This window comes from Neomonachus schauinslandi, chromosome 9, assembly GCF_002201575.2.
Source record: "Neomonachus schauinslandi chromosome 9, ASM220157v2, whole genome shotgun sequence".
Taxonomy (NCBI): Eukaryota; Metazoa; Chordata; class Mammalia; order Carnivora; family Phocidae; genus Neomonachus; species Neomonachus schauinslandi.
In genome coordinates, this window is record NC_058411.1 from 33,697,750 (window position 1) to 33,723,849 (window position 26,100).

A 26,100-nucleotide genomic window follows, 5' to 3' on the forward strand; every position below is an offset into this window, starting at 1 on the left:
TCATTCTCAATGGGGAAAAACTGAGAGCTTTCCCCCTAAGGTCAGGAACATGGCAGGGATGTCCACTATCATCACTGCTATTCAACATAGTATTAGAAGTCCTAGCCACAGCAATCAGACAACAAAAAGAAATAAAAGGCATCCGAATCAGCAAAGAAGAAGTCAAACTCTCACTGTTTGCAGATGATATGATACTTTATGTGGAAAACCCAAAAGACTCCATCCCCAAACTGCTAGAACTCATACAGGAATTCAGTAAAGTGGCAGGATATATAATCAATGCACAGAAATCAGTGGCATTCCTATACACCAACAACAAGACAGAAGAAAAATGAAGGAGTCGATCCCATTTACAATTGCACCCAAAACCATAAGATACCCAGGAATAAATCTAACCAAAGAGGCAAAGGATCTGTACTCAGAAAACTATAAAATACTCATGAAAGAAATTGAGGAAGACACAAAGAAAAGGAAAAATGTTCCATGCTCATGGAACACATATTGTGAAGATGTCAATGCTACCTAGAGCAATTACACATTTAATGCAATCCCTATCAAAATACCATCCACTTTTTTCAAAGAAATGGAACAAATAATCCTAAAATTTTTATGGAACCAGAAAAGACCCCGAATAGCCAGAAGAATGATGAAAAAGAAAAGCAAAGCTGGTGGCATCACAATTCCGGACTTCCAGCTCTATTACAAAGCTGTCATCATCAAGACAGCATGGTACTGGCATAAAAACAGGCACACAGATCAATGGAACAGAATAGAGAGCCCAGAAATGGACCCTCAACTCTATGGTCAACTCATCTTCGACAAAGCAGGAAAGAATGTCCAATGGAAAAAAGACAGTCTCTTCAACAAATGGTGTTGGGGAAATTGGCCAGCCACATGCAGAAGAATGAAACTGGACCATTTCCTTACACCACACACAAAAATAGACTCCAAATGGTTGAAAGACCTCAATGTGAGACAGGAGTCCATCAAAATCCTAAAGGAGAACACAGGAAGCAACCTCTTTGACCTCAGCCACAGCAACTTCTTCCTAGAAACATCGCCAAAGGCAAGGGAAACAAGGGCAAAAATGAACTATTGGGACTTCATCAAGATAAAAAGCTTTTGCAAAGCAAAGGAAACAGTCAACAAAACCAAAAGACAACCAACAGAATGGGAGAAGATATCTGCAAATGACCTATCAGATAAAGGGCTAGTATCCAAAATCTATAAAGAACTTATCAAACTCAACACCCAAAGAACAAATGATCCAATCAAGAAATGGGCAGAAGACATGAACAGACATTTTTCCAAAGAAGACATCCAAATGGCCAACAGACACATGAAAAAGTGCTCAACACTGCTTGGCATCAGGGAACTCCAAATCAAAACTTCAATGAGATACCACCTCACACCAGTCAGAATGGCTAAAATTAACAAGTCAGGAAACGACAGATGTTGGCGGGAATGTGGAGAAAGGGGAACACTCCTACACTGTTGGTGGGAATACAAGCTGGTGCAGCCACTCTGGAAAACAGTATGGAGGTTCCTCAAGAAGTTGAAAATAGAGCTACCCTACGACCCAGCAATTGCACTGTTGGGTATTTACCCCAAAAATATAAATGTAGGGATCTGAAGGGGTACGTGCACCCTAATGTTTATAGCAGCAATGTCCGCAATAGCCAAACTATGGAAGGAGCCAAGATGTCCATTGACAGATTAATGGATAAAGATGTGATATATACACACAATGGAATATTATGCAGCCATCAAAAGGAATGAAATCTTGCCATTTGCAACAATGTGGATGGAACTGGAGGGTATTATGCTGAGCGAAACAAGTCAATCAGAGAAAGACATGTATCATATGACCTCTCTGATAGGAGGAATTCTTAATCTCAGGAAACAAACTGAGGGTTGCTAGATTGGTGGGTGGTGGGAGGGATGGGGTGGCTGGGAGATAGACATTGGGGTATGTGCTATGGTGAGCGCTGTGAATTGTGTAGGACTGTTGAATCACAGACCTGTACCTGTACCTCTGAAGCAAATAATACATTATATGTTAAAAAAAAAAAAAAAAGAAGAAGAAGAAGATAGCAGGAAGGGAAAAATGAAGTGGGGGAAATCGGAGGGGGAGATGAACCACGAGAGACTATGGACTCTGAGAAAAAAACTGAGGGTTCTTGAGGGGAGGGGGGTGGGGGATGGGTTAGCCTGGTGATGGGTATTAAAGAGGGCACGTACTGAATGGAGCACTGGGTGTTATACGCAAACAATGAATCGTGGAACACTACATCAAAAACTAATGATGTAATATATGGTGATTAACATAACATAATTTTTAAAAAAAGAAATCCTGTAAATTGAAGTAAATTGAAAGTGATAAATAAGTAAACTGAAAATAAATTACAGTAAGTCTGGGACTACCTATCAAAGGAAGAACTAAATGTAACCAGTTTGAGGGCTCTTCTATTATTATGAACAAATGATTAAAAAGACAAAATCTTATTTATAATTTATGTCAAATCTATTCTTTTCAAAGAACCATCAAGTTAGCATAATAAAAAGATTTCAATCTTGAATATACACCAAAGTATCATCACTGATGACCTTAGAAGGCAGAAAGTAGGATTCTACTATGAATACTATATAACTCTGTATTTATTTTCAGTTCACATGTGTGGTAAATTTTATTACAATTTGTAACCATTTCACCTTCCTTCAAAAAGATAATCATCTCCACCTGTTCCTAAGTAACCTACAGTACTCTTATACAGGTAAACATCTCTGCCCACTGACTCTGGCTTTGGCCATTGGTTTGCTTTGGCCAATGACATATAAACAAACATCCAAGCATAAGTTTCAAAAGCCACTGTGTATTTCTGCCAGATCTCTTTCTTTTTTCCCTGTTAGAACAGCATGTCCCAAATAGAAGTTGTTCACCAGCCTGGATCTCAGATTAGAAGATACATGGAGCAAGAACAAAGCCACTGCCAGCCTTCAGCTAACATGTAGCAAGAGCAAAAAATAAACCTTTGTTGTTTTAAGTCAATGAAATACTGAAGTAATCTGTTATGCAGCATAACTCAGCAAAAGTTAATACAGCATGTATTACTTTTATAATCAGAAAAAATAGATTTCACTGCTTCAATCTTTAAGGACATCAGTTATTATGATATCTCAACAACAAAAAAAATGAATGAATTGCAACCATATTTTTAAGAGATCAGAGAGCTTATAAAGTAAGAAGAAGCAGATAAACTAAAATTCCAAAAAGAGAAGAGCCCTTCCTAGGTGAGTTGACAATCACCCACTACCTCTTTCCCAGGAGTGTTTAAACATTCTGGGCATACACTGAGAACCGAGATTGGCCTAGGCAGAAGGACTGGAAAAACTGAAAGCAACAGAGCTTTTTAGTGTGGTCGACTAAAAGAAAGTACCAAATGCAAGACTAAAAGAAATGTTTGCTGAATTCTATGATGATGCAGGAGGCTGGAAGAATGAGCTAGGATGGAGGAGTGAAATCTCCCTCAGTCTCGGGGTACTTAGCAGAAAATTTATTAGACAGGGAAATAACCACAAGCAATACATGACAAGTTTCCAATATTTGCCTGAATTTGAAGCAGTGTGGAGCAAGATATCAAAGAGCCAACCTCAAAACCTCCAAAGAACAGAACTGAATCTCCTGTAGTCTTTTAGGACTGTAAAAAAACAAACTGACAGTCTCTCAATCAAAAACCTAGTAGCTCAAAGTTGACAAATGAGAGATGACTAAATCTTATTAAAACTGTAATCCAGACTGACCTGCATTAAATTCAGTTCAATTCTTAATTAAATTGTGGTGTCAGCACCTCACCCAATTGGCCTAACAGTTGAAAAGGAAAACCATCTCGTGGAGGAAGACACCCTTTTTAGCCTCCACATAGTCAAATTACACAGTGTTTGGTATGTTATTTTAAAAAATGAATGTCTATTAATATAATCACTCTTCTTTTCATTGATATTCATGGTATCTTTTTTCCTTCCTTAACAACATATGTGAAGAGACAAGAAAATATGATCTGTAATCCAGAAAAAAAGCAGAAAATAAAAGCAGAGATAATGCAGATAGTGGAGTAAGCAAAGACTTTAAAAAGCAGTTCATGAAAAGAAAGAAAAAAGTAGATAAAATATACAAAAGTATGGACAGAATCAACAAAAATGGAAATCTATTAAAAAAAAAAATCACACAGGGGCGCCTGGGTGACTCAGTCGGTTAAGCATCTGCCTTTGGCTCAGGTCATGATCCTGGGGTCCTGGGATCAAGCCCCGCATTGGGCTCCCTGCTCAGTGAGGAGTCTGCTTCTCCCTCTCCCTCTGTCCCTCCCGAGGCTCCGCTTCTGCACTTGCTCTCTCTCTGTCAAATAAATAAATAAAATCTTTAAAAAAAAAAAAAAAAAGGAAAGGAAAGAATAGAATCACACAAGGGCCGCTGGGTGGCTCAGTCGGTTAAGCATCCAACTCTTGATCTCAGCTCAGGTCTTGATCTCAGGGTCATGAATTCAAGCTGCACATTGGGCTCCACACTGGGCATGGACCCTACTTTGAAAAGAGGGGGCAGGTGCTTCAGTGGCTCCTTCTGTCAAGCCTCCAACTCTTGGTTTCAGTTCAGGTCATGATCTTGGGGTGCTGACATTGAGCACCACATCAGACTCCATGATCAGTGGGGAGTCTGTTTCTCTCTCTATCCTTCAGCCCCTCCCCCCACTAATGCATGCACTCTCTCTCTCTCTCTCTCTCTCGCTCTCAAATAAATAAACAAATCTTAAAAAAAAAAAAAAAGAATCACAAAGACTTCCTAGAACTGAAAAAATGACACAACTGAAAAAAAATTCACTGGATGGATTTATCTGGACACAGCAAATGACGGAACTAGTAAGCTTAAAAAACAAGTCAGTAGAGGGGCGCCTGGGTGGCTCAGTCAGTTAAGCGTCTGACTTCAGCTCAGGTCATGATCTCAGGATCCTGGGATCAAGCCCAGCTTCAGGCCCAACACTCTGCGGGGAGTCTGCTTGTCCCTCGTCCTCCCTCTCTGCCCTCCCCCAGCTTGTGCTCTCTCTCTCTCTGTCAAATAAATAAATAAAATCTTAAAAAAAAAGTCAGTAGAAATACTTGACTCACAGAAAGAAAAGAGTAGAGAGAATAAGCACAAGAGACATATGACAACTAATGACAACAAAACATCTAACAAGGTTAAAGACAGAGAAGAAAGATTAAGGTGGAAACAATACTTTAAATATTTATTTAAAATTTTTCCTGAATTGGTAAAAAACACCAACCTAGCCCAAAACAAGATAAAGTCAAACAAAATCATGCTTAGCACACAATCTTAAAACCAGTCAAGAAATGCATATTACCAGGGCGCCCGGGTGGCTCAGTCAGTTAAGTGTCTGCCTTCAGCTCAGGTCATGATCACAGGGTCCTGGGATCGAGTCCCACATTGGGCTCCCTGCTCAGCATGGAGTCTACTTGTCCCTCTCCCTCTGCCTCTACCACTCCCCACTGCTCATGCTCTGTCCTTATCTCTCAAATAAATAAATAAATCTTTAAAAAAAAAAAAAGAAATGCATATTACCTTTAAAGGAGCAACAATAAGACTGATGGCTGACTTTTTCAACAGAAATTATGGTAGCCAGAAAAGGAATATTTGTAGTGTTGAAAGAATAAAGATGCTAACCTAGAATTCTGTGTAAGAAAAATTTTTCTTCAAAAAGAAGTCAAAATAGAGACATTCCCAGACAAAAGCTATGAAAATCTGCCTTTGGCAGATTAGCACTACATGAAATATTAAAGGAATTTCCTCAAGCAAAAGGAAAATTATCCCAGATGGTATCAAAGAACTGCAAAAATGAATGAAGGGCACTAGAAAGGGTATATATATGCATAAATACAAAAGAATATTGATTGCTTAAAAAATAATGCCCATGCAGTTTATAACATATGTTGAAATAAAATATATGAAAAAGTAGCACTTAGAGTAAATGAAGTTAAACTATGTTATGTTTTCCACTGTTTGATAAGTGGTAAAAGTATTAAGGTACTAAAAAAGGTATTTATTAAAATCTCTATGATAACTAAAAAATTATAATTACAGAAGGTATAACCACCAAAAAGCTAATTAGTAAAAATTAAATTTAGAAAATTGACAAATCAAAAAGTAGTAAAGAATTAAAAAAACAACAACAACAAAGAACATATGGGATAGATAGAAAAGAACTGGAGAAATGACAGATTTCTACCCAACCATATTAGTAATTACATTAAGTGTAAACAGAATAAACATTCCAGAAACACAAAGATTATCAAACTGGATCAAACATTACCCAATAATATGCTATTTCCAAAAGATATACCTCAAATATAAGAATACAGATAGGTTGAAATAAAAGGAAAAAAATAAACCACAGAAATACTGATGAAAAGAAAGATTGAATGATTATATTAACAGAAGTTCAAAGTAGACCTCAAGGCAAGAAATACTAGAAATACAGGACATTTCATAATTACATAATGGTTCAACCATAAAGTATAACAATCCTAAAGTTTTATATAACTAAATGAGTTCCAGAATACATAAAGGAAAAGTTGAAAGAACTGAAAAGAAAAAAGCCACAAATCTACAGTCATAGTTAGTGATTTTAAGATTCTCTTCTGTCGTAACTGATAAAAACGGGGGGGGGGGGAGTCATTAAAAGATTTGAACACAACCAATTTGACCTTGGTGACACACAACATTAATATCAACAAACTGCAGAATAAACATTCTTTTCTAGTACACATGAAGCATACCAATATAATACAAACTCCTTCAGCAGATTAAAAAGAGAGACAAAGAACGCTTCCCAACAGTTTTATGGGGCCAATAAACCTTGATACCAAAAACTGACAAACCTTTATGGGAAATGACAACCCAGCAATTCTACAAATAGAAATGAGACAATTTATTCATCAAGGGAAATATATGAGAATATTTATGACAGCTTTATTAACAATAGTTAAAACTAGTAATAATTCAAATGTCCATTAACAGAATAATGACCCATTCATGCAGTGGAATACCACATAGCAATAAAATGGACAACTGCTACACACAACATGGATGAATATCACAGACATAATGATGAGTGACAGAAGTCATTCTATTTATATAAATTCAAGAATAGGCAAAAGTAATTCTTGAGGACAAAAATCAGGATAGTGATTACTTAGGCATGGCAGGGGAAGTGGATATTGACTAGTAAAAGGCATGAAGACTCTGGAATGCTGGAAATACTCCACATCTTGATCTGGGTGGTACTTACAAGGGTCTATACCATGAAAAATCATCATGCTGTGCAATTTGTGGATTTTACTGTATGCATGTTTTATCTCAAATTTTAAAACCATTACAGCAGGGAATTCAAATGGTGTATATTGGGGCAAAACTTCTTACTATAGAGAACACAGTGCATAATTATTTTTTAATACCCAAGACTAGAAGTAAGGTGCCTTGGGTTTTAGCTGCATACTCTATCATGTAACCCTAAATAAGTCATTTAACTGGGTCTTGGTTTCTTTACCTAGTAGAGTGGGTTTGTACAGATAATCCTTACAGTTCTTTCTATATCTAAAAATCTGAGTCTTTGAGATAAACTGTTTAATTAAAAAATCTAATTCTTGGGGCACCTGGGTGGCTCAGTCGTTAAGCATCTGCCTTCAGCTCAGGTCATGATCCCAGGGTCCTGGGATGGAGCCCCTCATTGGGCTCCCTGCTCAGCGGGAAGACTGCTTCTCCCTCTCCCATCCCCCCTTCTTGTATTCCCTCTCTCACTGTCTCTCTCTGTGTCAAATAAATAAATAAAATCTTTTTAAAAAAAAAGAATAAACCCCCCCCCCAAAAAATCTAATTCTTAAATTTCAAACTACCACAGTCACCCAAGGCTTTCATGTAGCAAAACCAAGTTAGGTCTTGTAATTCTAATTGAAGAAGGTTAAAATCAGATAAATCATGCTGCTGTATATCCTGAATTTCCTATACCTATATTTAAGCTCATCTACTTTAGTCAAGACATTCTAATGCCACCCCTTTAGCAGCCAAGAAAACCTGACAGCCAGATTACCTTCCCTTGCTTTTCTCAGGATGGGTTATTCATTCCTCCAGGCCCTGCTCAAACACTGTCTTCTTTATTTTTTTTTTTAAGATTTTATTTATTTATTTGACAGAGGGAGAGAGAGAAAGCACAAGTAGGGGGAACAGCAGAGGGAGAGGGAGAAGCAGGCTCCCCACTGAGCAGGGAGCCTGATGCGGGGTTCGATCCCATGACCCCAGGATCAGGACCTGAGCCGAAGACAGACGCCTAATTGACTGAGGCACCCAGGCACACCAACACTATCTTCTTTAAGGTACCATCCCTCCTACAGCCATTCAGTCTAAATTAATTGTTCCTTCCTCCATGCACCCACAATATGTTGCTTGTACTTCTATTATAGCTCTTACTTCATTCTGTCTTATAGGTATTTGCTTTCACGTATATAAGTGGACACTTTCCAGAGGAAAACTGTACTTACTCAGCCAGCCAGATCAGCCAAATCAACCCTGGAAATCAATGAGTAACAGCACAGTAAGATCACTTTCATATTTAATTCTGTTAATGGTGGCAAAGTGAAATAGTATATCCTAAATGCTGCTGTCCCCTACTCAAAGAAGTAACAAGATTACTATGAATATTCAAGCTACTGAACTAATCCCAGTCCTTATTTCAGCCTACTCTCAAACAATTAAACAGACAAAGGCAGACAACTAAAAAAAGTAAATTAGGGCTGTAATGGGGAAACAAATTATTTATGAAATTAAATTATTTATCTCAATAAACAGATGGTTAGGGAAGAGGCAGGTAAACTACTTTGGGATTATATATTCAAATTCCTTTTCTGTTAACTGACTCTGCTCCTGTCCACATGGTTGGTATAGCATAATCTCTATCCTCTAATCACAAATGATTGGCCCAGGACAAAGTTCTTCCACAAAAATTTTAGAAAACAACATGAAAATAAACTCAGTCCTTCTCTGGATGGCTGAAATGGGAAGATATAAATAATATAGGAACTGTTGATGGCACTATTTTTTCCATTGTGGAAAAGGCAGATCTGTGGTAAACGAAAATAAAACTAACTTACAGAATAAAGCAAAGATGAGAAACAGTCCTGAGGACCTTCAAACCCTAGATCCAATATTCCTAAGGTTTCATCCTGTATTTAGTTTTTGTGAGATAGACACCCCATTATTCTTATAATAAATTTCCCCTTTACTAAAGCTAGCTCAATTTGAATTGTCACTTGCAACCAAAACAATACTGTGATAGACTGTTACTTTGATGACCCCCCAACTAACCACACTTCCTAGTATTCCTAGTCTTTTCCCACAATGACTTTGGGCTAGGCCTGTGGCTATTTTGACCAATAAAATAATGGTGAAAATGAAGCTATGCCAGTTTCAGGCCTATCCCTTAATTGTCCTGGCAGCTTCTGCTTTCTCCCTCTCATATTGCTTGCTCTTGGAATACTTCTTGGAACCCAGCCACCACACCATGAGGATAATGAATCAGCCATGTGGATAAAGCCACATGTAGGAGAACCGGCCCTGGACAACAGTCCCATTTAAGCCTCCAGATGACTGCAGTTATACCAGAACCCCAACTATTGCCACCCACAGCAGAACCACTGAGTTAATTCATAGAAATGTGAGAGACAGGGTGCCTGGGTGGCTCAGTCGTTAAGCTTCTGCCTTTGGCTCGGATCATGATCCCAGGGTCCTGGGATCGAGCCCTACATCGGGCTCCCTGCTCAGCGGGAAGCCTGCTTCCCCCTCTTGCACTCCCCCTGCTTGTGTTCCCTCTCTAGCTGTGTCTCTCTCTCTCTCAAACAAATAAATAAAATCTTTAAAAAAAAAAAAAGAAAGAAAGAAAGAAATGTGAGAGACATTAAACTGTAGTTTTAAGCCAGTCTTAAGTTTTGTAGTGGTTTATAAATGCAAATTTTAACTAATACAAAAGTTCAATTCCATGCAAGTAACTTGGAATTCTACTTTCCTAACACAGACTATGTCTTGGAGCTTGGATTGGCAAACTATGGCCCTTGGCCAACTCTAGCCCACAATCCGTTTTTATAAATAAATGCTCATACATTTACATATTGTCTGTGACTGTTTTCATGCTACTGAATAGCTATGACAGAAATCATATAGCCCACAAAGCCTTAAATATTTACTATCTGGCCCTTTACAGAAAAAGTTTGGTAAACCTATCATACAGTATTTGGCAAGTCTTTTTAATATATAAATGACTAAAAATGTAAACCTACTTTAGAACCAACTCCTCATACTCATAGGATAGATGACACTATAAATACTTTGTAGTTTTAGCCTCACATAATGCAAAGCAAATCTCATGCTTGCCACAAGCTGAATGTTTGTCTCCTCCCAAAATTCATTATGTTAAAACCTATCCCCCCGGTGGGATGGTGTTTGGAAGTGGGGCCTTTGGGAGGTGATTAGGTCATGAGGATGGAATTAGTACCCTTATACCCTTATAAAAGAGACCCAGAGACTTCCTTCCCAATTTCTGCCACATGAGAAGACAGAGGATAGCTGTCTGTCAACCAGGAAGTGGACCCTCACTGGACATCAGATCTGTTGGTACCTTGATCTTGGGATTTGCCAACCTCTAGAACCATAAAAAATAAATTGTTGTTTATAGGCCACCCAGTCTATGGTACTTTGTTATAACAACCCAAACGGACTAAGACAATATTGAACTGGGCTGTACTGTTTGTTAACAAGTAAGGCTACAGTCAGACTAATATATTAATCATGGACAGGAAAACAACAGAGTAATAAAATCGGATCCATAATTATTTCACTGCTTCTAAGTGCTCCTACTATAGGAGCGGGGGGTCTGGGAGTGGAGGGCGTCTCCATTTCAAGTTTCTCATATATTAGGTATGACCCACTTCTGAATTGCATTAAGAATCAGAAAAGAATGAATGTTTCCTTAGGATGCATAGTTGACAGTTTTGTTTTTACCTAACAATACTTCACAGACCCATCTGCAGAAGAAGCCAAGTACAATATTAACCTAAGTCAATGATTCTCAAACTTTCCTGCCAAAAATTATCTTTGGCAATGCTCTAAATTCTATAGATTTTTCTTTTGGCATCTGTTATTTCATAAAGTACTTCTACCTTTTTATATATAATATTCCTTTGCCTTATACCCCAACTCATTGTTACTTCAATCCAAGCATAATAAGGCCTAAGCCTTGGCTCCTTATCCCTGGGGTTTACTATTTTCCTCATCTACCAATTAAAAATCTCTCTTTTACAAATCAACAATTATCTATGTAGTTTTATTTTGCTATCACTTTACCACCCTGTATTATCGCACCATTTGTATAACATTTAAAACTTTTCCACTTTCTTTACTATAGAACTCCATAACACCACACAGATGTACATAGAGGCAGTTTTCTCCACAGATCTTAACATGCCTTAGAGAATTGATCAGAAAGAGTTTCCCATATATACTTTAATTTCAACCTATACCTCAAAAATCTCAAGTTTTTGTCATTAGTTACTACACTACAAATACCATCTTCTGACTCTAACAGCCCAAAATTTAAGCTAGGAAATAAGAATTTAGATCAAGGAGAACCCCTATACAATACTAATCTTTAAAGAAGCTCATAAAAAAAAAATAATAATAAAATAAAATGGTGGAAAAAATAGCATGAAGGTAAACCATGGCTAGATCATATATCTAAAAACTGTACTGGCGGGGCGGCCGGCTGGCTCAGTCAGTAGAGCACGTGACTCTTGATCTCAGGATCATGAGTTCAAGCCCTACGTCACATGTAGAGCTTACTTTAAAAAAATAATAATAATAAAATAAAAGTTGTATTGGCTGATTTCTGCTACCACGTTTATAAAGGTAATTATTTTCAAATTTATTACAATACCAACAACAAACATTTAATGAGTACTTATTATGTGGGCACATTCATTAAACGTTTACAGTTATCTCATTTATCACAACAATCCTCTAAGGCAGGCATTGGTATTATTCCCCATTTACAGATGAGAAAACCATAGCTTAGAGAAGTAACTCTAAAAATTTAACTTCAATTAATTAGGTATAAACCCAGGTAGTCTAATCCAGAGCCTACCTACTATTCCAACTATCTATGTGAACCTAAAACTATATTGTTCATTAAAGGTACACGTCTGGGGGCCTAAGTGGTTCCGTTGGTTAAGCTTCTGACTCTTGATTTCGGCTCAGGTCACCATCTCAGGGTTGTGGGATTGAGTCCCACATCTGGCTCCGCACTCAGTTGGGAGTCCGTTTGAGATTCTTTCCCTCTGCCCCTCCCCGCTTCCCTTCCCACCACCCCCCACCCCACAGGCCCAGGCTCTCTCTAAAATAAAAATAATTTTTTTAAAGTAGAGGTCTTATTTTACAATAGCTTTATTTTAAATATGTAAGATCAAAATATTTACAACGTTGGGGTGGGGGGGGGCGGGAGTACTATAACTTTGTTTTCCAGATCTCTGGTATACTAATTCAAAAAGAAAAATGTAATACATCAATACCTCTAAATCACTAGTATCCTTCTAAGTTTGATTTTGTGAACCAGTTATTACACTTACATGCATGTAATTTTTATGCTAAATTTTAAGCATTTTGCAATTTGAACTCTGTAGCATGTACTACTGAAGGAAATAAAATTGCACATATTATGCAGTGGAAGTAACAGACATTTATTTCCATTTATAGTCGGCATGAATGTCAGTGTCTTTTTCTAGCAATTTTTCCTATTTGAAGTAAGAAAGGCATCTCAGATCAATAACTGTGCTGTCAGTAACAGATTGTAGATAACATGAATACAAGCAATAAGAGAATGATAAACATGAAGTATGTTCTGAGTTTGGGATTAATAAGATTTTAGAGCTGAAGGAGATTTTAGAGAGCACCTCTTCAACTTTACATTTCACAGATAAGGATATCAAACTCCCACTGGAAAAATCCAAAACAGAACTTGATCCAGTGTTCTTTCCCATGTAGTAGTAACAGAACCAAGACTGGTCTGTCTAGTTTTTGCTATCATAGATTTTCTGAATAAGATAATACATTCAGCCACTATTTTAATATGGGGAAAAAAAAGAAATGGGAGGTGGTAAGTGATTGGGGGAAAATAAATAAATAAATACATACATGCACACACACAGACACACACACACACACATCCAAAATAAAAGAATTAATTTTCACAATATAGATTATTATAGGTAACCACTACTTCTAGAGCAAAAAGCTAAAAAATAAATATAAGGGTCTTACATAGACTTCCGGAAGATCATTTGCAGGGGAAAAACCACAATTTCCCAAAGAAGTGAATTCTCGTGTGCCTTGAAAAAGTGTTCCATTTTCAAAAAGTTTTAGAAACACTAGACTAAATAAAGTTCAAAAGGATCCACAATTGTAATATTACTCACCTCTTTAATATACTAATATGCTTTAATATACTATCAATCTCCAAAAGGAGGGTTAGGTTATTATATAGCACTTCCCAAATTTACTTGAAAATAAAAACCTCTTTATACCATACCTATTATAACATCTCCCAGAGAAATGTTGCTAGAACAAAATTTAGGAAACAGTGGGAAAGGTTGTTTGTAGAAAAAAGGACTAAAGACCCATAACTGATCATGAATTTAAAATAAAGCAACATAAAACAGCTGTTGTAAAAACTAGTAAAATCTAACTATTACATGTACACTACTGTTCTAAAATGTCCTTAGATAAGCATTCATATACACAGCATGAAAAATTCGAAGTCAGTTAATTAACATGTCAATTAGTCACTGCTGATATTAGGGAGCCCTAATTTAACCCACTAATTCTCAGACTTTAACTTGCTCCAGTTCGAATTTATATCTCTCTGCCAGAGAACCATTTTCATTGAAGAAACAGGAGAAAGAAGAAAAGGAGAAGATATAATAAACTATATTCTTAGGAAAAAAAGAAAGCAAAAAGGCACAAGACCTCAGGGAACCTCTAGCAAAAGAATTCTCTGCCCAAGCACACTTTTCCCTTTCTAGTAGCAGAAATTCCACTTCTTTTGAAGGCTTCCCTTTCCCCTTTCTATGTGATTCTGGTGAGGCTGCCTATTTAGTGTCCCACTCTCAATATAGACATGTGATATAGGCCTGGCTAATCAGTCCTCACTCTCCTAGTTCTAATGACTGGCTCAAAGATGGACATGTAAGCCAAGCCAGGTAAAGGAGCATCTACATGAAGGAAATCAACTTGCACCATGCTCAGAAAAACAAAGCACTGAAACGAAGAATAAGGATTCATGATTAAGAGGTACCTGGGTGGCTCACTGGGTTAAACGTCTGCCTTAGGCTCAGGTCATGATCCCAGAGCCCTGGGATCAAACCCCACATGGGGCTCCCTGCTCAGCGGGGAACCTATTCTCCCCCTCCTTCCCCTCTCCATTGCTTGTACTCTCTCTCTCTGTCTCTCCCTCTCAAATAAATAAAATCTTAAAAAAAAAAAAAAAGAATTCATGATTACATTAATTCCCTGATCACACTGCTTGAGACCCTAAAATCAGTTCCTCCTCTATACTCCATGCCCAAGTAAATTAATAACTTCCCATTTTAACATAGCTAATTTTGAGCTCCAGTATCTGTCATTTGCAATAAATGGTCCTAATCCACATATGTAATTAAATAAAGAGATCTCAAAAGAACTTGTAAAGATTAAAAAAACAAAAAGAGGGGTAATATTAATTACAATTAGTACATTCTTTTTGGAAGGCAAGTTTGTAATTTCCATCAAAATTTTAAAATTCATATACCATTGACCTAAAAATTATAGTAATTAATCTCACATTTAAAAACAAATCACAAATATGCAATGATAAATGTACAATGTTACTGTCTACCTTTGTCACAGTGAAAAATTAGAAATTTTGAGGACTAATAAATACCACACACCCTATGATGCAATATGATAGACCCATTAAAAGGAAAAATGTATATCTATATGAACTTACTGTTACATACCAAGGAGTATAACGTAGTGGTTAAGAGCTTACACTCTAGGAAGAGACTACATGGGTTCAATTTGGAGCTCGGCCTTTAAACTTTGCCTCTTATCACAGTAATTTGGGCAAATTACTTAATCTCTTTCTGCTACAATATCCTCAACTGTAATACAGTGACACTATTATGAGGATTAAATGAATTAATAGGCTCTATAACAGGCTCAAAAAAGCATTTCATATTTGGTAAGCTCTCAAAAAAGTTAACTATTATTTTCACTAATATGAAAAGATGTCCAAGACATGCTAGAAAGGAAGGGAGGAGAAAATACTATGTATAAGCAAAGGTCACAAATTCAAAGGACTACAGAGCTAGGCGGAGAATATAAATAGGTTAAATGGGAATTGTGAGAAACTGAAGAATACATGCCCTATTTCCAGGGGACAACCACTCTAACCAACTATTGTCATGTGAGAAAGAGGTTGCAGTGTTGCTGAATCTTAAAAAGCTAAAAATATGGGTTTACATGAAATTGACCTTTTTTAAATGTTAGAAATATACTTTTTTTAAAAAGATTTATTATTTATCTTAGAAAGAGAGCGAGCGAGCATGCAAGTGGGGGGAGGGGCAGAGGGAAAGAATCTTCAAGCAGACTCCCTGCTGAGCATGGAGCCTGAAGTGGGGCTGGATTTCACAACCCATGAGATTATGACCAGAGCCAAAACCAAGAGTCAGATGGTCAAACAACTGAGCAACCCAGGGGCCCCAGAAAAATACTTTTTGTAAAAACACAGCAGGGGCCTAATGAAATGTGTACTGGTCAGTTATGGCCATTGGTCTGCCAATTTGCAAACTCTGATGTAATAAATATATACTTGTACATAGAATAAACAAAAATAAAAACCTTAAAAATGATTAACACTAGAGAGAGACTGGGAAAGTAGAGTGATAGGGCTTAATTTCACACTTTACCTTTCTGTACTGTTACATACCTTACAACACAAATATACTCCATAAGTTTTTAAAACTCATTAAAAACATGATAAGAATTTAGAAGCTCTCCCACTTGCAACTAAATTCAAGTGCAACTACTATTGTGGGGATATTAATTTTATCAAAGCATAATTTTTGAAATTTGCATTAGAATCAAAATTCACTATTGACTCCTCTTAAGTGGAGGCAGAATAGGAGATCACATTTTTTAAAATGTTTCATCCTTTTTTTTAAGATTTTATTTATTTGTCAGAGAGAGAGCACAAGGAGGGGGAGTGGCAGACAGAGAGAGAAGCAGGCTCCCTGCTGAATAAGGAGCCCAATGTGGGACTCAATACCAGGACCCTGAAATCATGACCTGAGCGGAAGGCACTTAACCAACTGAGCCACCCAGGCGTCCCTCATCCTTTTTTTCTGGAAAAAATATGTACCCTATTCAATTTCTTGTGTCCAAGATATCCAAAAGTTCTTAACCTGAATTAGACTTTAAAGATCATTAATTCCAAGTATACTTCTTAATGTTTGTAAAAAAAAGAACTTAACAGTACATTTCTATTTAGCGCTCAGATTGTACTTATCTCTTCCTTTCACAAGTTTCTGAATTTTTATTAGCACTTTCAGCATGAGGCAGACACAATTAGCCATGATCCTGAAATCTCAAAGTACAAAGAAACAAGTAAATTTCTTTTGGTCTTATAGTAATAACCATTCATCCTCTGATGCCTTCAACCCAAAAGTGAAAACAATTATTCTTTAGACCTGCAAGTCTAAGTGGATGTCCTATCATATATAATTCTTAGCAAGATTGTTTATATGCTTCCCAAGGGTACAGTAGATTAGAAACTAGAAGGTGAAGGGCAATTTATAAAGGTTGTAAGAATTAAATAACATGTGTCAAGTGCTTAGCACAAACAGAACACATTTATGCCATGTATATAGGCCTGATAAATGTTAGCTATATTTACTTAAACCTGATTGAACAAAAAATAATTAAAATTATGTTCAGTACATTTTATCTTAGAAAGCAGGAAATATGTAATGGTTTAAAAATTTGAGTCAAAAATGGCTTGACGTGAAAATAATTTTGGCGTTTATACTTAAGTTATCTACATCAAAAATAAAATACAGAAGCACTTTTGCAACATAAATGAAGCATGAATTTGTCAATATCCAACTTGACTAAACAGTGTTTTCCTATTAATGCTAAAATAAGCTCCAAGAGGACAAGGACTGTATCTTATTCACTACTGAATCCCTCACTTTAGCACAGAGCTGGCACATAGTAGGTGTTGAACACTGAATAGATTATTTCCTTTGTTCTTCACATTACCCCTATTAGATAAGCATAATTACCCTCATTCAAAGCTAAGGAAACAAGTAAAATGTAATTAAGTGTCTTGGAAGTGGTAGAAGGGTGCCTGGGTGGCTCAGTCAGTTAAGCGACCAACTCTTGATCTCAGCACAGGTCTCCATCGCAGTCGTGAGTTCAAGCCCCGCATTGGACTCTACGCTGGGTGTGGAGCCTACTTTAAAAAGAAAAAGGAAGGAAGGGATGGAGGGAGGGAGGAAGGGAGGGGAGGAGAGAGGAAAGGAGGGAAGGAAGGGAGGGGAAGGGAGGGGAGGGGAGGGGTAGAAGAGGTAGAACTTTTGACTCCTATTTATGCTATTTTGCTATTTTGACTATCAGAACTGACCTTCAAAATAACATTTTCAGAATTTATTCAACCTATAATTTTTTTCATTTGTTAAGATGACATTTTTAAAAATTACTATAAAATTACTCTAAAATAATCCTCATACAGACTTGCCCATCAACTAAGAAGCAATATATCAAATTTGATAGTATACAAATGTTTCAAATATACATTATTAATATCATCCTCTTACCAGTAACATATAGGAAAATACTAAACCCCTGAACTGTCTTCTTAGTAATAATAGTGAAGTTCTGATTTACCTAAATGTTTCTGGGTAGCTGCTTCCTAAGCCACTATATAAATGTCACACCACCCAATTTTTTATTAAACATCTTCTATGCAATTACTTCATTAAGAGGTGCTATGACAAAATGGCACCTACTTCTTGTACTTGTAAAGAAGTAAAGTACACAATCATCTGTTTCAAAAACTTTAAAATCTACTATGACTAAGATGTTTATACACGAAGCTGTTAGCAAACTACATCAAAGCAACATATGATGAGGAAAGGAAAAAAGGATTATTGAATATATTCTCCAAGTTAGACATATATGGTAGGCATTTTCACATACATTATCTCAGTTCTTAAAACTTTGTGAAGTATTGCCATCTTCATTTTGGAAAAGGAAACTGAAATTCAGAGAGATTAAATGACTTCCAAAATAAAGAGCAAATCTGGGTCTGAAATCCAAGTCTGTTTGACTCCAAAGTACTTTTTTCTTGTTGTTGTTTTTTTAACTACATCTTGCAGCCTCCCACATATACATGATTATAAGTTATAGCAACATTAATAAATACTGCAGGAAAACAAAGGAAGACATCATTGTAGAAAATAATTCCTAGGATTTTGTTGAGGAAGGGAGGCTTGAGCTGAGTCTGAAATTAAGTGTAGGACTGAAATTACTGATAAGAAAAAGAAGATTAGTAAGGCCACAAAAATTTCTAAATAAAAAAAAAATCTAAGTATTGTTCCTTCGGTTTATACTGACAGGACTTAATCTCTGAAATTTTTATCTTTTCTTCCATTTCTTATTCTCTTGCATTTCTTTCTGCGTAATCTACCTCCTTCCATAATGATTCTTATTATAGAGACAAAAAAGTAGTAACTAAGTCTAATATCCCATATTTCTCTTTGCAGCCGTTAAAGATGCTAAAGGATAGAAACATATTGCCATGAGAACTTAAAGTGATCTTAGAGAATGACTCCTCTGGTGAGTGGTAAGAAAAGCTAAGAGAGAGAGTTAAGTAATATTACAAAACTTTACTGGCCAAACTAGCATTAGAAAGCAAGTCTTCTAAGTGTTCTTCCTATGACCCAGTTCTCCTTAAATTTTTGGTGCCAAAGTACCAATAACAGAGAAGACTGATGGGTCTGGAATTACATAATGGGTTCACTCGAAATTTCTTTGAAGTTTCTAATTTTATCTTAACAGTTCGTGTGAATTCTACATCCTGTTCCTAATTTACTCATACTTATCTTAATATTAAAATGGTTTAAATTACATAGTCTCAAAACTGACACTTCAAGAATTATTATGTTGGTTCTCATAGCTTAGATTCTAAGGCTTAGAATCCTTAAAGAGTATCCCTTGACACAATGTCATGCACCCAATATGAGAAGCAGGACACAAATTGTGTAATGCTCCTTTTTACCACATCTCATTTCCTTGCTCCTTTATTTTTCAAATTAGGAAATTTTTTAAAAGCATAGTAAATTTCATTCCATTCTTTCAAAATGCATACTTACTGGCAAAACTGTAAAAATTGCTGGGGTTGTTTATTTTAATTACAAAATTTTCAAGAAATTTTACTTAATTAAAATTAATTAGTTAAATACAAATTCACTTATGAATCCATTGAACAACCTGGATAGACTTCTACATGAAGATACTTCATTAGACTTTTGCTTTTGGGTTGGCTACTCAAAAATTAGGTTAAGATTCCATGCTGTCCATACTAACTACAGTCCCAAATACTTTTGAGCAGGTTAAATAATCTTTTCTTCTTCCTTGGTATTTATCATCTTTGCCCAGATGTGAAGGAGAAAATCCCTTGTGGTTTTATTACTTTCTTCTTTAGGATCTCTCCCTCTTTTTTTTTTTAACAGTTCAAATTCCAAATATATTTCCTTATTGTTCAATCCTATTTACAGGAACAAAGTACAGGTTTTATCTATTTTACCTACTGTTTCAAAAAGCACCCTATTCCCTTAAATAGGAATCTATCACCAGTAAGAATAAAAATAGACTCTTATTTGGGGCGCCTGGGTGGCTCAGTTGGTTGGGCGACTGCCTTCAGCTCAGGTCATGATCCTGGAGTCCCGGGATCGAGTCCCACATCGGGCTCCCTGCTCAGCAGGGAGTCTGCTTCTCCCTCTGACCCTCCTCCCTCTCATGCTCTCTGTCTCTCATTCTCTCCCGCAAATAAATAAAATCTTAAAAAAAAAAAAATAGACTCTTATTCATCATTTCTCCCCAGCAACAAACTGCTGATTCTCCACCATACACCTCATTTAATGTCAAATAGTCATATGTGGTTTTAACATAGTTAAAACTCTTAATATGTAACAACATATGTACTAATAATTTAGAAGTCTTTAGCCAGTGATGATAGTAGTACGTGCATTAGAAATTAACAACTTCTTGCTTTAGCTAAACATTTAATTCTCTAATACGTTGGTTCCAACCAAAAATTCATGAAGGAATGACATAGTTTGAGACATAGGATACTTTTTAACAATGATCATACAGATCAATATTGGTATGTTTCCCAGAACACACAATTCCATTTGGTAGGATTCAGATTTGGTTTGCAATACTAATTTGCCTACTTAATGAGAATGATAACACCCATTCTCAAAACAAAGGTATATAAATATATCTTTATCAGTAAATAGGCTTTTTAGAAAACAATATGAAAACTTTTAATGTACAAGGATAAGCTTGAGGAATGAAATAAAAATAAATGCTTGAACAATTCTAGACTTATTTGATTATAATTTCCTTGGCTAAGAATTTGTTTTTTTAATATTTTGAATGACTATTTATGAATAACTAAAATACTCCCTATATGTAACTAATATTTTTGATGCTCTATTTTATAATTAGTCTTTAATGTCTCTTATCTAGTCTTATATTTGTTCTAATATCTTTTACTGATTACAGATCTACAGCTTAATGCAATAAAAATGTATATTACTAGAGCAAAAAAAATGATTTTAAAATGCTCTTTCCTAAACATTTGTATCTTTTTCTCATCCATACTACTGTTAGTGAAAATTTAGGTAAAAGATTATCATCTTTAGCTAAGTGCTAAATGCTTTGGTACTGAACATTAGCAATAGCTAGCTAATACAATATTAAATAACCAATGGAATATCACCTAGCTCATTCTATATTATATAAATGCATGTATTCGTTATTTTCCTGATGTTTCTGTGGAGCTCTTACAGTGGTAGAACTAGTGTGCTTCCTTGATAAAGTTTTCTTTAGAAAAAGTAAAAAGTAGGTGAAAAGTGACACATTAAAATATAATGATTCTGCTACGTAATTGTTAAGACTAGCTGAAAGTATAATTACTACTAACGTTATCAAGGGGAGAAAAATCCTACATCTGCCCCACATCTTGTTTCTAGCTTCAAAGAAGCAAATACCTCTTTATTTGCCTCATATTTGCATCAGCACATTACTTTAATCTCTGTTATAAACAGCAAGAGAAGTAGAAAACATTAGAAACACATATATTAAAAACTGTCACCAAAGATCATATAATCTTCATTTTTAGCAAATCAACATAAGACAGTTACTAATAGAAGTATTGTTTTTACAGATGGGCAATTATTGTCAATCTAAAATTTTCCATGATGACCAATTTTTATATACATAAATGTTCCCATTTTCCTGATAAAAATAATCTGTATAACTAAAATAGCGATGTCACACTAATTATTATAATCAAATTTCCAAGTCCAAAATGATTTAAGATCATCAAGCAAAAAAGAAAGGTCATTGCTAAATACTGTCCTACCACTGTTTCAAAATTCTAATATTATTTGATGAGAAGTTTAATAGACTGCATACATTTATTTGCAAAATTCACTGCCGAGATGAAGACTAAAAAAATCTAAAGGATGAAAAGTTTCAAAGTATAAATATTATCTTTCAACAGATAATAAAAAAATGTCACAAAGAAAGTCAATTGAAGACTTGGAGAAATGACAATACAATTTCACCAAAATACAAACGCATTGTAAAACGTGTGCATGGGTAGACAACACTTTCAACCACCTTTGTAAGATAGATAAAATACTTAGAACCACTGTTATGATGTGTGCCGAAGATATTTTATAAAACACGCCCTCCGCCTTTAAGAGAGCCAAATTATAACTCATAAAATCACAGCATTAAGGGTGGCCTCTTAATTCAATTTTCTTAAGTAGGAAATCATAGTACTTCAGTTCAATAAAGAAAAACTCTACATAGTAAAACTAAAAAACTTGAAGTTCTACAAGACACAAAATGCACAATATAGCCTCATTTTTGTAGTTTTTTTTTTTCTTACGCAAAATCACATGCAATATCAAGACCATAAATATTAAGCTGTCTGTAATAAAATCCTCTAATTGCAGACTGAGGGCTGGTGCTCTTTCCTCTGATTCTTCTGTTTCCAGGCTCCATCATAGAAAAGACAATAACTTTTCAAGTAAAAACACAGTTATTTCTGACTTCAAATATCCATTTTATCAGCACATCCAGTTGTCCTCCATTACCACTTCTCCCAAATCGGTCATATTCCTTTTTGTTCCTTTAGCTACGCCCTTATTCTTAACCCTAGACCTTTTCCCCCTAAACTAATGTACCTCATTTTCATGAGACAGCTTCTCCAGATTACCTATAATTCCACTGCCAAAGTTATCTTCTCTCCTTGACATTTTGCCTATGCCACCCACCTATTCCACCTAAGCTTTTCAAGGTCTTTGAGTTACATTTTTATTCTGCTCAGGAGCCTCATCCTCACAAACATATTCATTTATAACTTTGCCACTGACTTTCAACTCCCCTTTAAAATGCCAGTTTCTGGGGCACCTGGGTGGCTCAGTCGTTGGGCGTCTGCCTTCCGCTCAGGTCCTGATCCCAGGGTCCTGGGATCCAGCCCTACATTGGGCTCCCTGCTCCGTGGGAGGCCTGCTCCTCCCTCTCCCACTCCCCTTGCTTGTGTTCCCTCTCTCGCTGTGTCTCTCTCTGTCAAATAAATAAATAAAATCTTAAATAAAATAAAATGCCAGTTTCTTCTTACCTTTGGTAAATGAACCAAATTCTCCCCTCAGGTAGTCAGTTATATTTGCTCCTAATCCATCCTGGAATGGAATTCCTTTTACATTTAGCCCCCAAATACACAGGTAATTTTATTTAAACAACTGTAGCACAATAATTACATACATTGTTTCTTTAGTTGTTTGCATATCAATGTTATCCCTATTGGACTGTATGGATAGAGATAAGGGCTGTATCTATCAAAGCATTCTGTAAAGGCATCTACTGTGTTACCTGACCCAGGTAAGATGATTCACTAAATAAAACTATTAGGGAAAGCTTAAATGAACAAAATATACATATACATATATACATATACATATGTGTGTGTATATATATATACATATATATATATGATTCTTTTTTAATCGCTATGGCTTCACTTTAAAACAGCTTTGACCTTTCGTTTCCATGGACAGCTGAAATACTTTGATTTCTATAAAGCTTCACTATTACTACTCTATTAATTTTCAAAACCGGCTGGAATTTAAAGTGCAAGTTGAAGGCTGATATGGGCTATACATTTTTACACCCCGCGATAAGAGTCTTTGAAAATCAGCAATGCCAACTTAAGAATTCTGATACAACTGAATATTCACACAAGGCAACAGTTTCAGCACCAAAAGAAGAGAACAGCGTATCAAGGGGGGAGGGGGGGAATGTTCCCTTCCCTGCAACTGGTTTAGACTAGTTTTTCTATCCCAGGGGCTTTTGATTAGGAAAATTCAATAAATCACCATTAACAACTGGAAAGCATACCAGGGCAAGGCAACCCTTTTACTTAAAAGAGAGGAAGGGGTGCCATGGCTATCTCCTTTTCATAAAACTCAGCAGCCAAATTAAGCTTAGCACTCAGTATCTACCGACAGAGATTTTTTTTCCTACCTAATAAAAGCAAGTCTCATTCAATTTAGTCCCTTCCCGAGCACCGTCTCAACCTGTCAGATTTGACAAGAGAAAAAAAATTAAGAAGTGAGGGGCGGGGGACGGGGGAGACACAAGGATTCCCGTCTACATCTCTTCTTTTTCCGAAATCACATCAGTGTGTCTTGGATTTCCTTCACTCCAAACTAAGCCCTCAGATTTCAAATACAGTTCTTTAACCCCCATCTCGCCAATGAATTACACGTAAACCTTGCCAATTACAGAACCACAGCAGAAACCCCTACAAATTGGCTTGCTATTCATCTCGGAAGTCATGCCCTGCAGCAACTGCCTATCGCCGAACTGAGGGATATTACCCAAATACAACGCAACGGAATCAGGCATGCAGAGCACACACAGCTTCTGCGAGGGAGGGAAACGAGACCCAGGAAAAGTGCGCTCCTCACAAGCCTTGGGACCATCCGGAGGAGGGGGGGTTCCCAGAAGGGAGGAGGACAGAGGAGCCCAAGTCGGGGAATCCTACCTTCTCAAGTAAAAAGCCCAAGCCGCAGGATGCAACCCGTCCCTCTAAGAAAAGGAAGAGGAGAGCAGAAGCCCCTTTGCTCGGAGAAGCGGAATGCAGACACTTTCCGAGGTCTGGGTGCAAGCGATCCCCCATCTCTCGGGAGAGACAAGGGGTGTCCCTTGGGTGACTGAGGGGATGCCCCGCTGGCGAGGGGCAGCCTAAGGCAGAGCAGAGTTTCGCCTGATATTCGCCCGTGTCGGGTCCGACCGGTGCCCAGGGCAAGCAAAGCTAGAGCGGCGCGGGGCCGCCGGCGTAGGGGGAGGGGAAGGAGGGGGTGGAAATGGGAATCCCCCTTCTCTGAGATGAGCATTAGCGAAGGAAGCGCGCCGGCCAGTCAGAGCGGCGTGCTTCTGGCTGCGGAGCCGGGATCCCGCCGCCTGCACCGGCAGCAAGGAGCCCCGCAGCGCCCGCCGCACGGCCCCTCAGTCCCCCGGGGCCAGGGACTTCGGCTGCGAAGGTACTGGGGCCTGACATCCCACGGGCCGGCTCCAGCTCCCGGGGGGCCCGCAGGAACACCCCAACGTCCGTCAGCTCTCAGCGGTTGTAAAACGCACCCCCCCGTCCCCCCTCCTCAGCCTTCCCTCCTCCCGAGGCCGCAGAGAAGAGTCACCACAGGCGAGAAGCCTGAGATTAGTCGGGGACAGCGGACTCGGCGGTCCCGGACCTCCTTCCCCGGTTACCTGTGAGGACTCCGACACGGATTTGATGGTCGTGGTTAGTGAGGATCATTCCCTCGGTCGCCATGTTTCCCAGCGCAGTCACCGCACTGACAGGAGCCGGGAGAAGCCGGAGCCCGGAGCGCGCGGGCCGGGAGCGCGCTCGCCTCGGAGAGCGCGAGAGCGAGAGCGCCCGGGGAGCTCGCAGCGACCGGAGAAGGAGGGGGAGGCGGCCAGGCTTTCCGCGGCCTGCGCGGGGTAGAGGCCGGGCCGGGAGTGCGCGAGTCCGCTGAGTGGGGGGGGCGGAGTCAGGGCGCGCGACCCCGAGCCCAGGTCGGAGGCGGCTAGCTGCGGGTGGGGGCCGCGGGGGGAGAGCGCGCGGAGGCGTCCGAGTGAGGCCGTTGAGACCCAGACCGCTCTGAGAAGCCCGAGACCCAGACCGGCTAGACAGCAGGAGAGTGAAGGGAAAGGAGTGCACACGCTCGGACGGTTGCGGGGGCGGACTCGAGGATAGGGGCGGAGCTACACCGCGAGGCGTGGAACTCGTGGAGAGTGAGGGGAGGTGTGAGAGCCCGGGTGCGGAGTACTGGAAGCGGGAAGGAGGCGGCCCAGCCCGAAAAGAACCGGGGAACGCTCTTAGGCGCGCGAGTAGCGCGGGATTGGCTGGAGAACGCGGAGCGGGTGCCCGCGAGACAAGAACGCAGCCTCGACCGAGCCTCAGACAGAAGCAATCCCCTGCCGAGCCAGCCCCTCGTCGTTAGAGCCCTGGGGCAGCTCTCGGGGCTGCTGAGCCGCTCTCCCAAGGGGACGAGGAAAGGACTCCGCACGCGGGGCCTCTCCTCGAGCCCTGGGGCGCGACCAGCCGACCCTCTGAA

The 26,100-nt window shown here is 38.3% G+C and overlaps 1 protein-coding gene across 8 annotated transcripts in view; it reads right to left on the reverse strand.

Moving 5' to 3' along the window:
• GPHN (gephyrin) overlaps positions 1–25,683 on the reverse strand; it is a 607,453-nt gene extending 581,770 nt beyond the window's left edge. For all 8 annotated transcript variants that reach the window (XM_044918131.1, XM_044918125.1, XM_044918130.1 and 5 more), the window contains exon 1: positions 25,250–25,683. In XM_044918131.1, coding sequence (XP_044774066.1) covers positions 25,250–25,313 — 64 coding nt within the window. In that variant the 5' untranslated portion in view covers positions 25,314–25,683. The remainder of the gene's footprint in view (positions 1–25,249) is intronic.
• Positions 25,684–26,100: the final 417 nt, after the last annotated feature.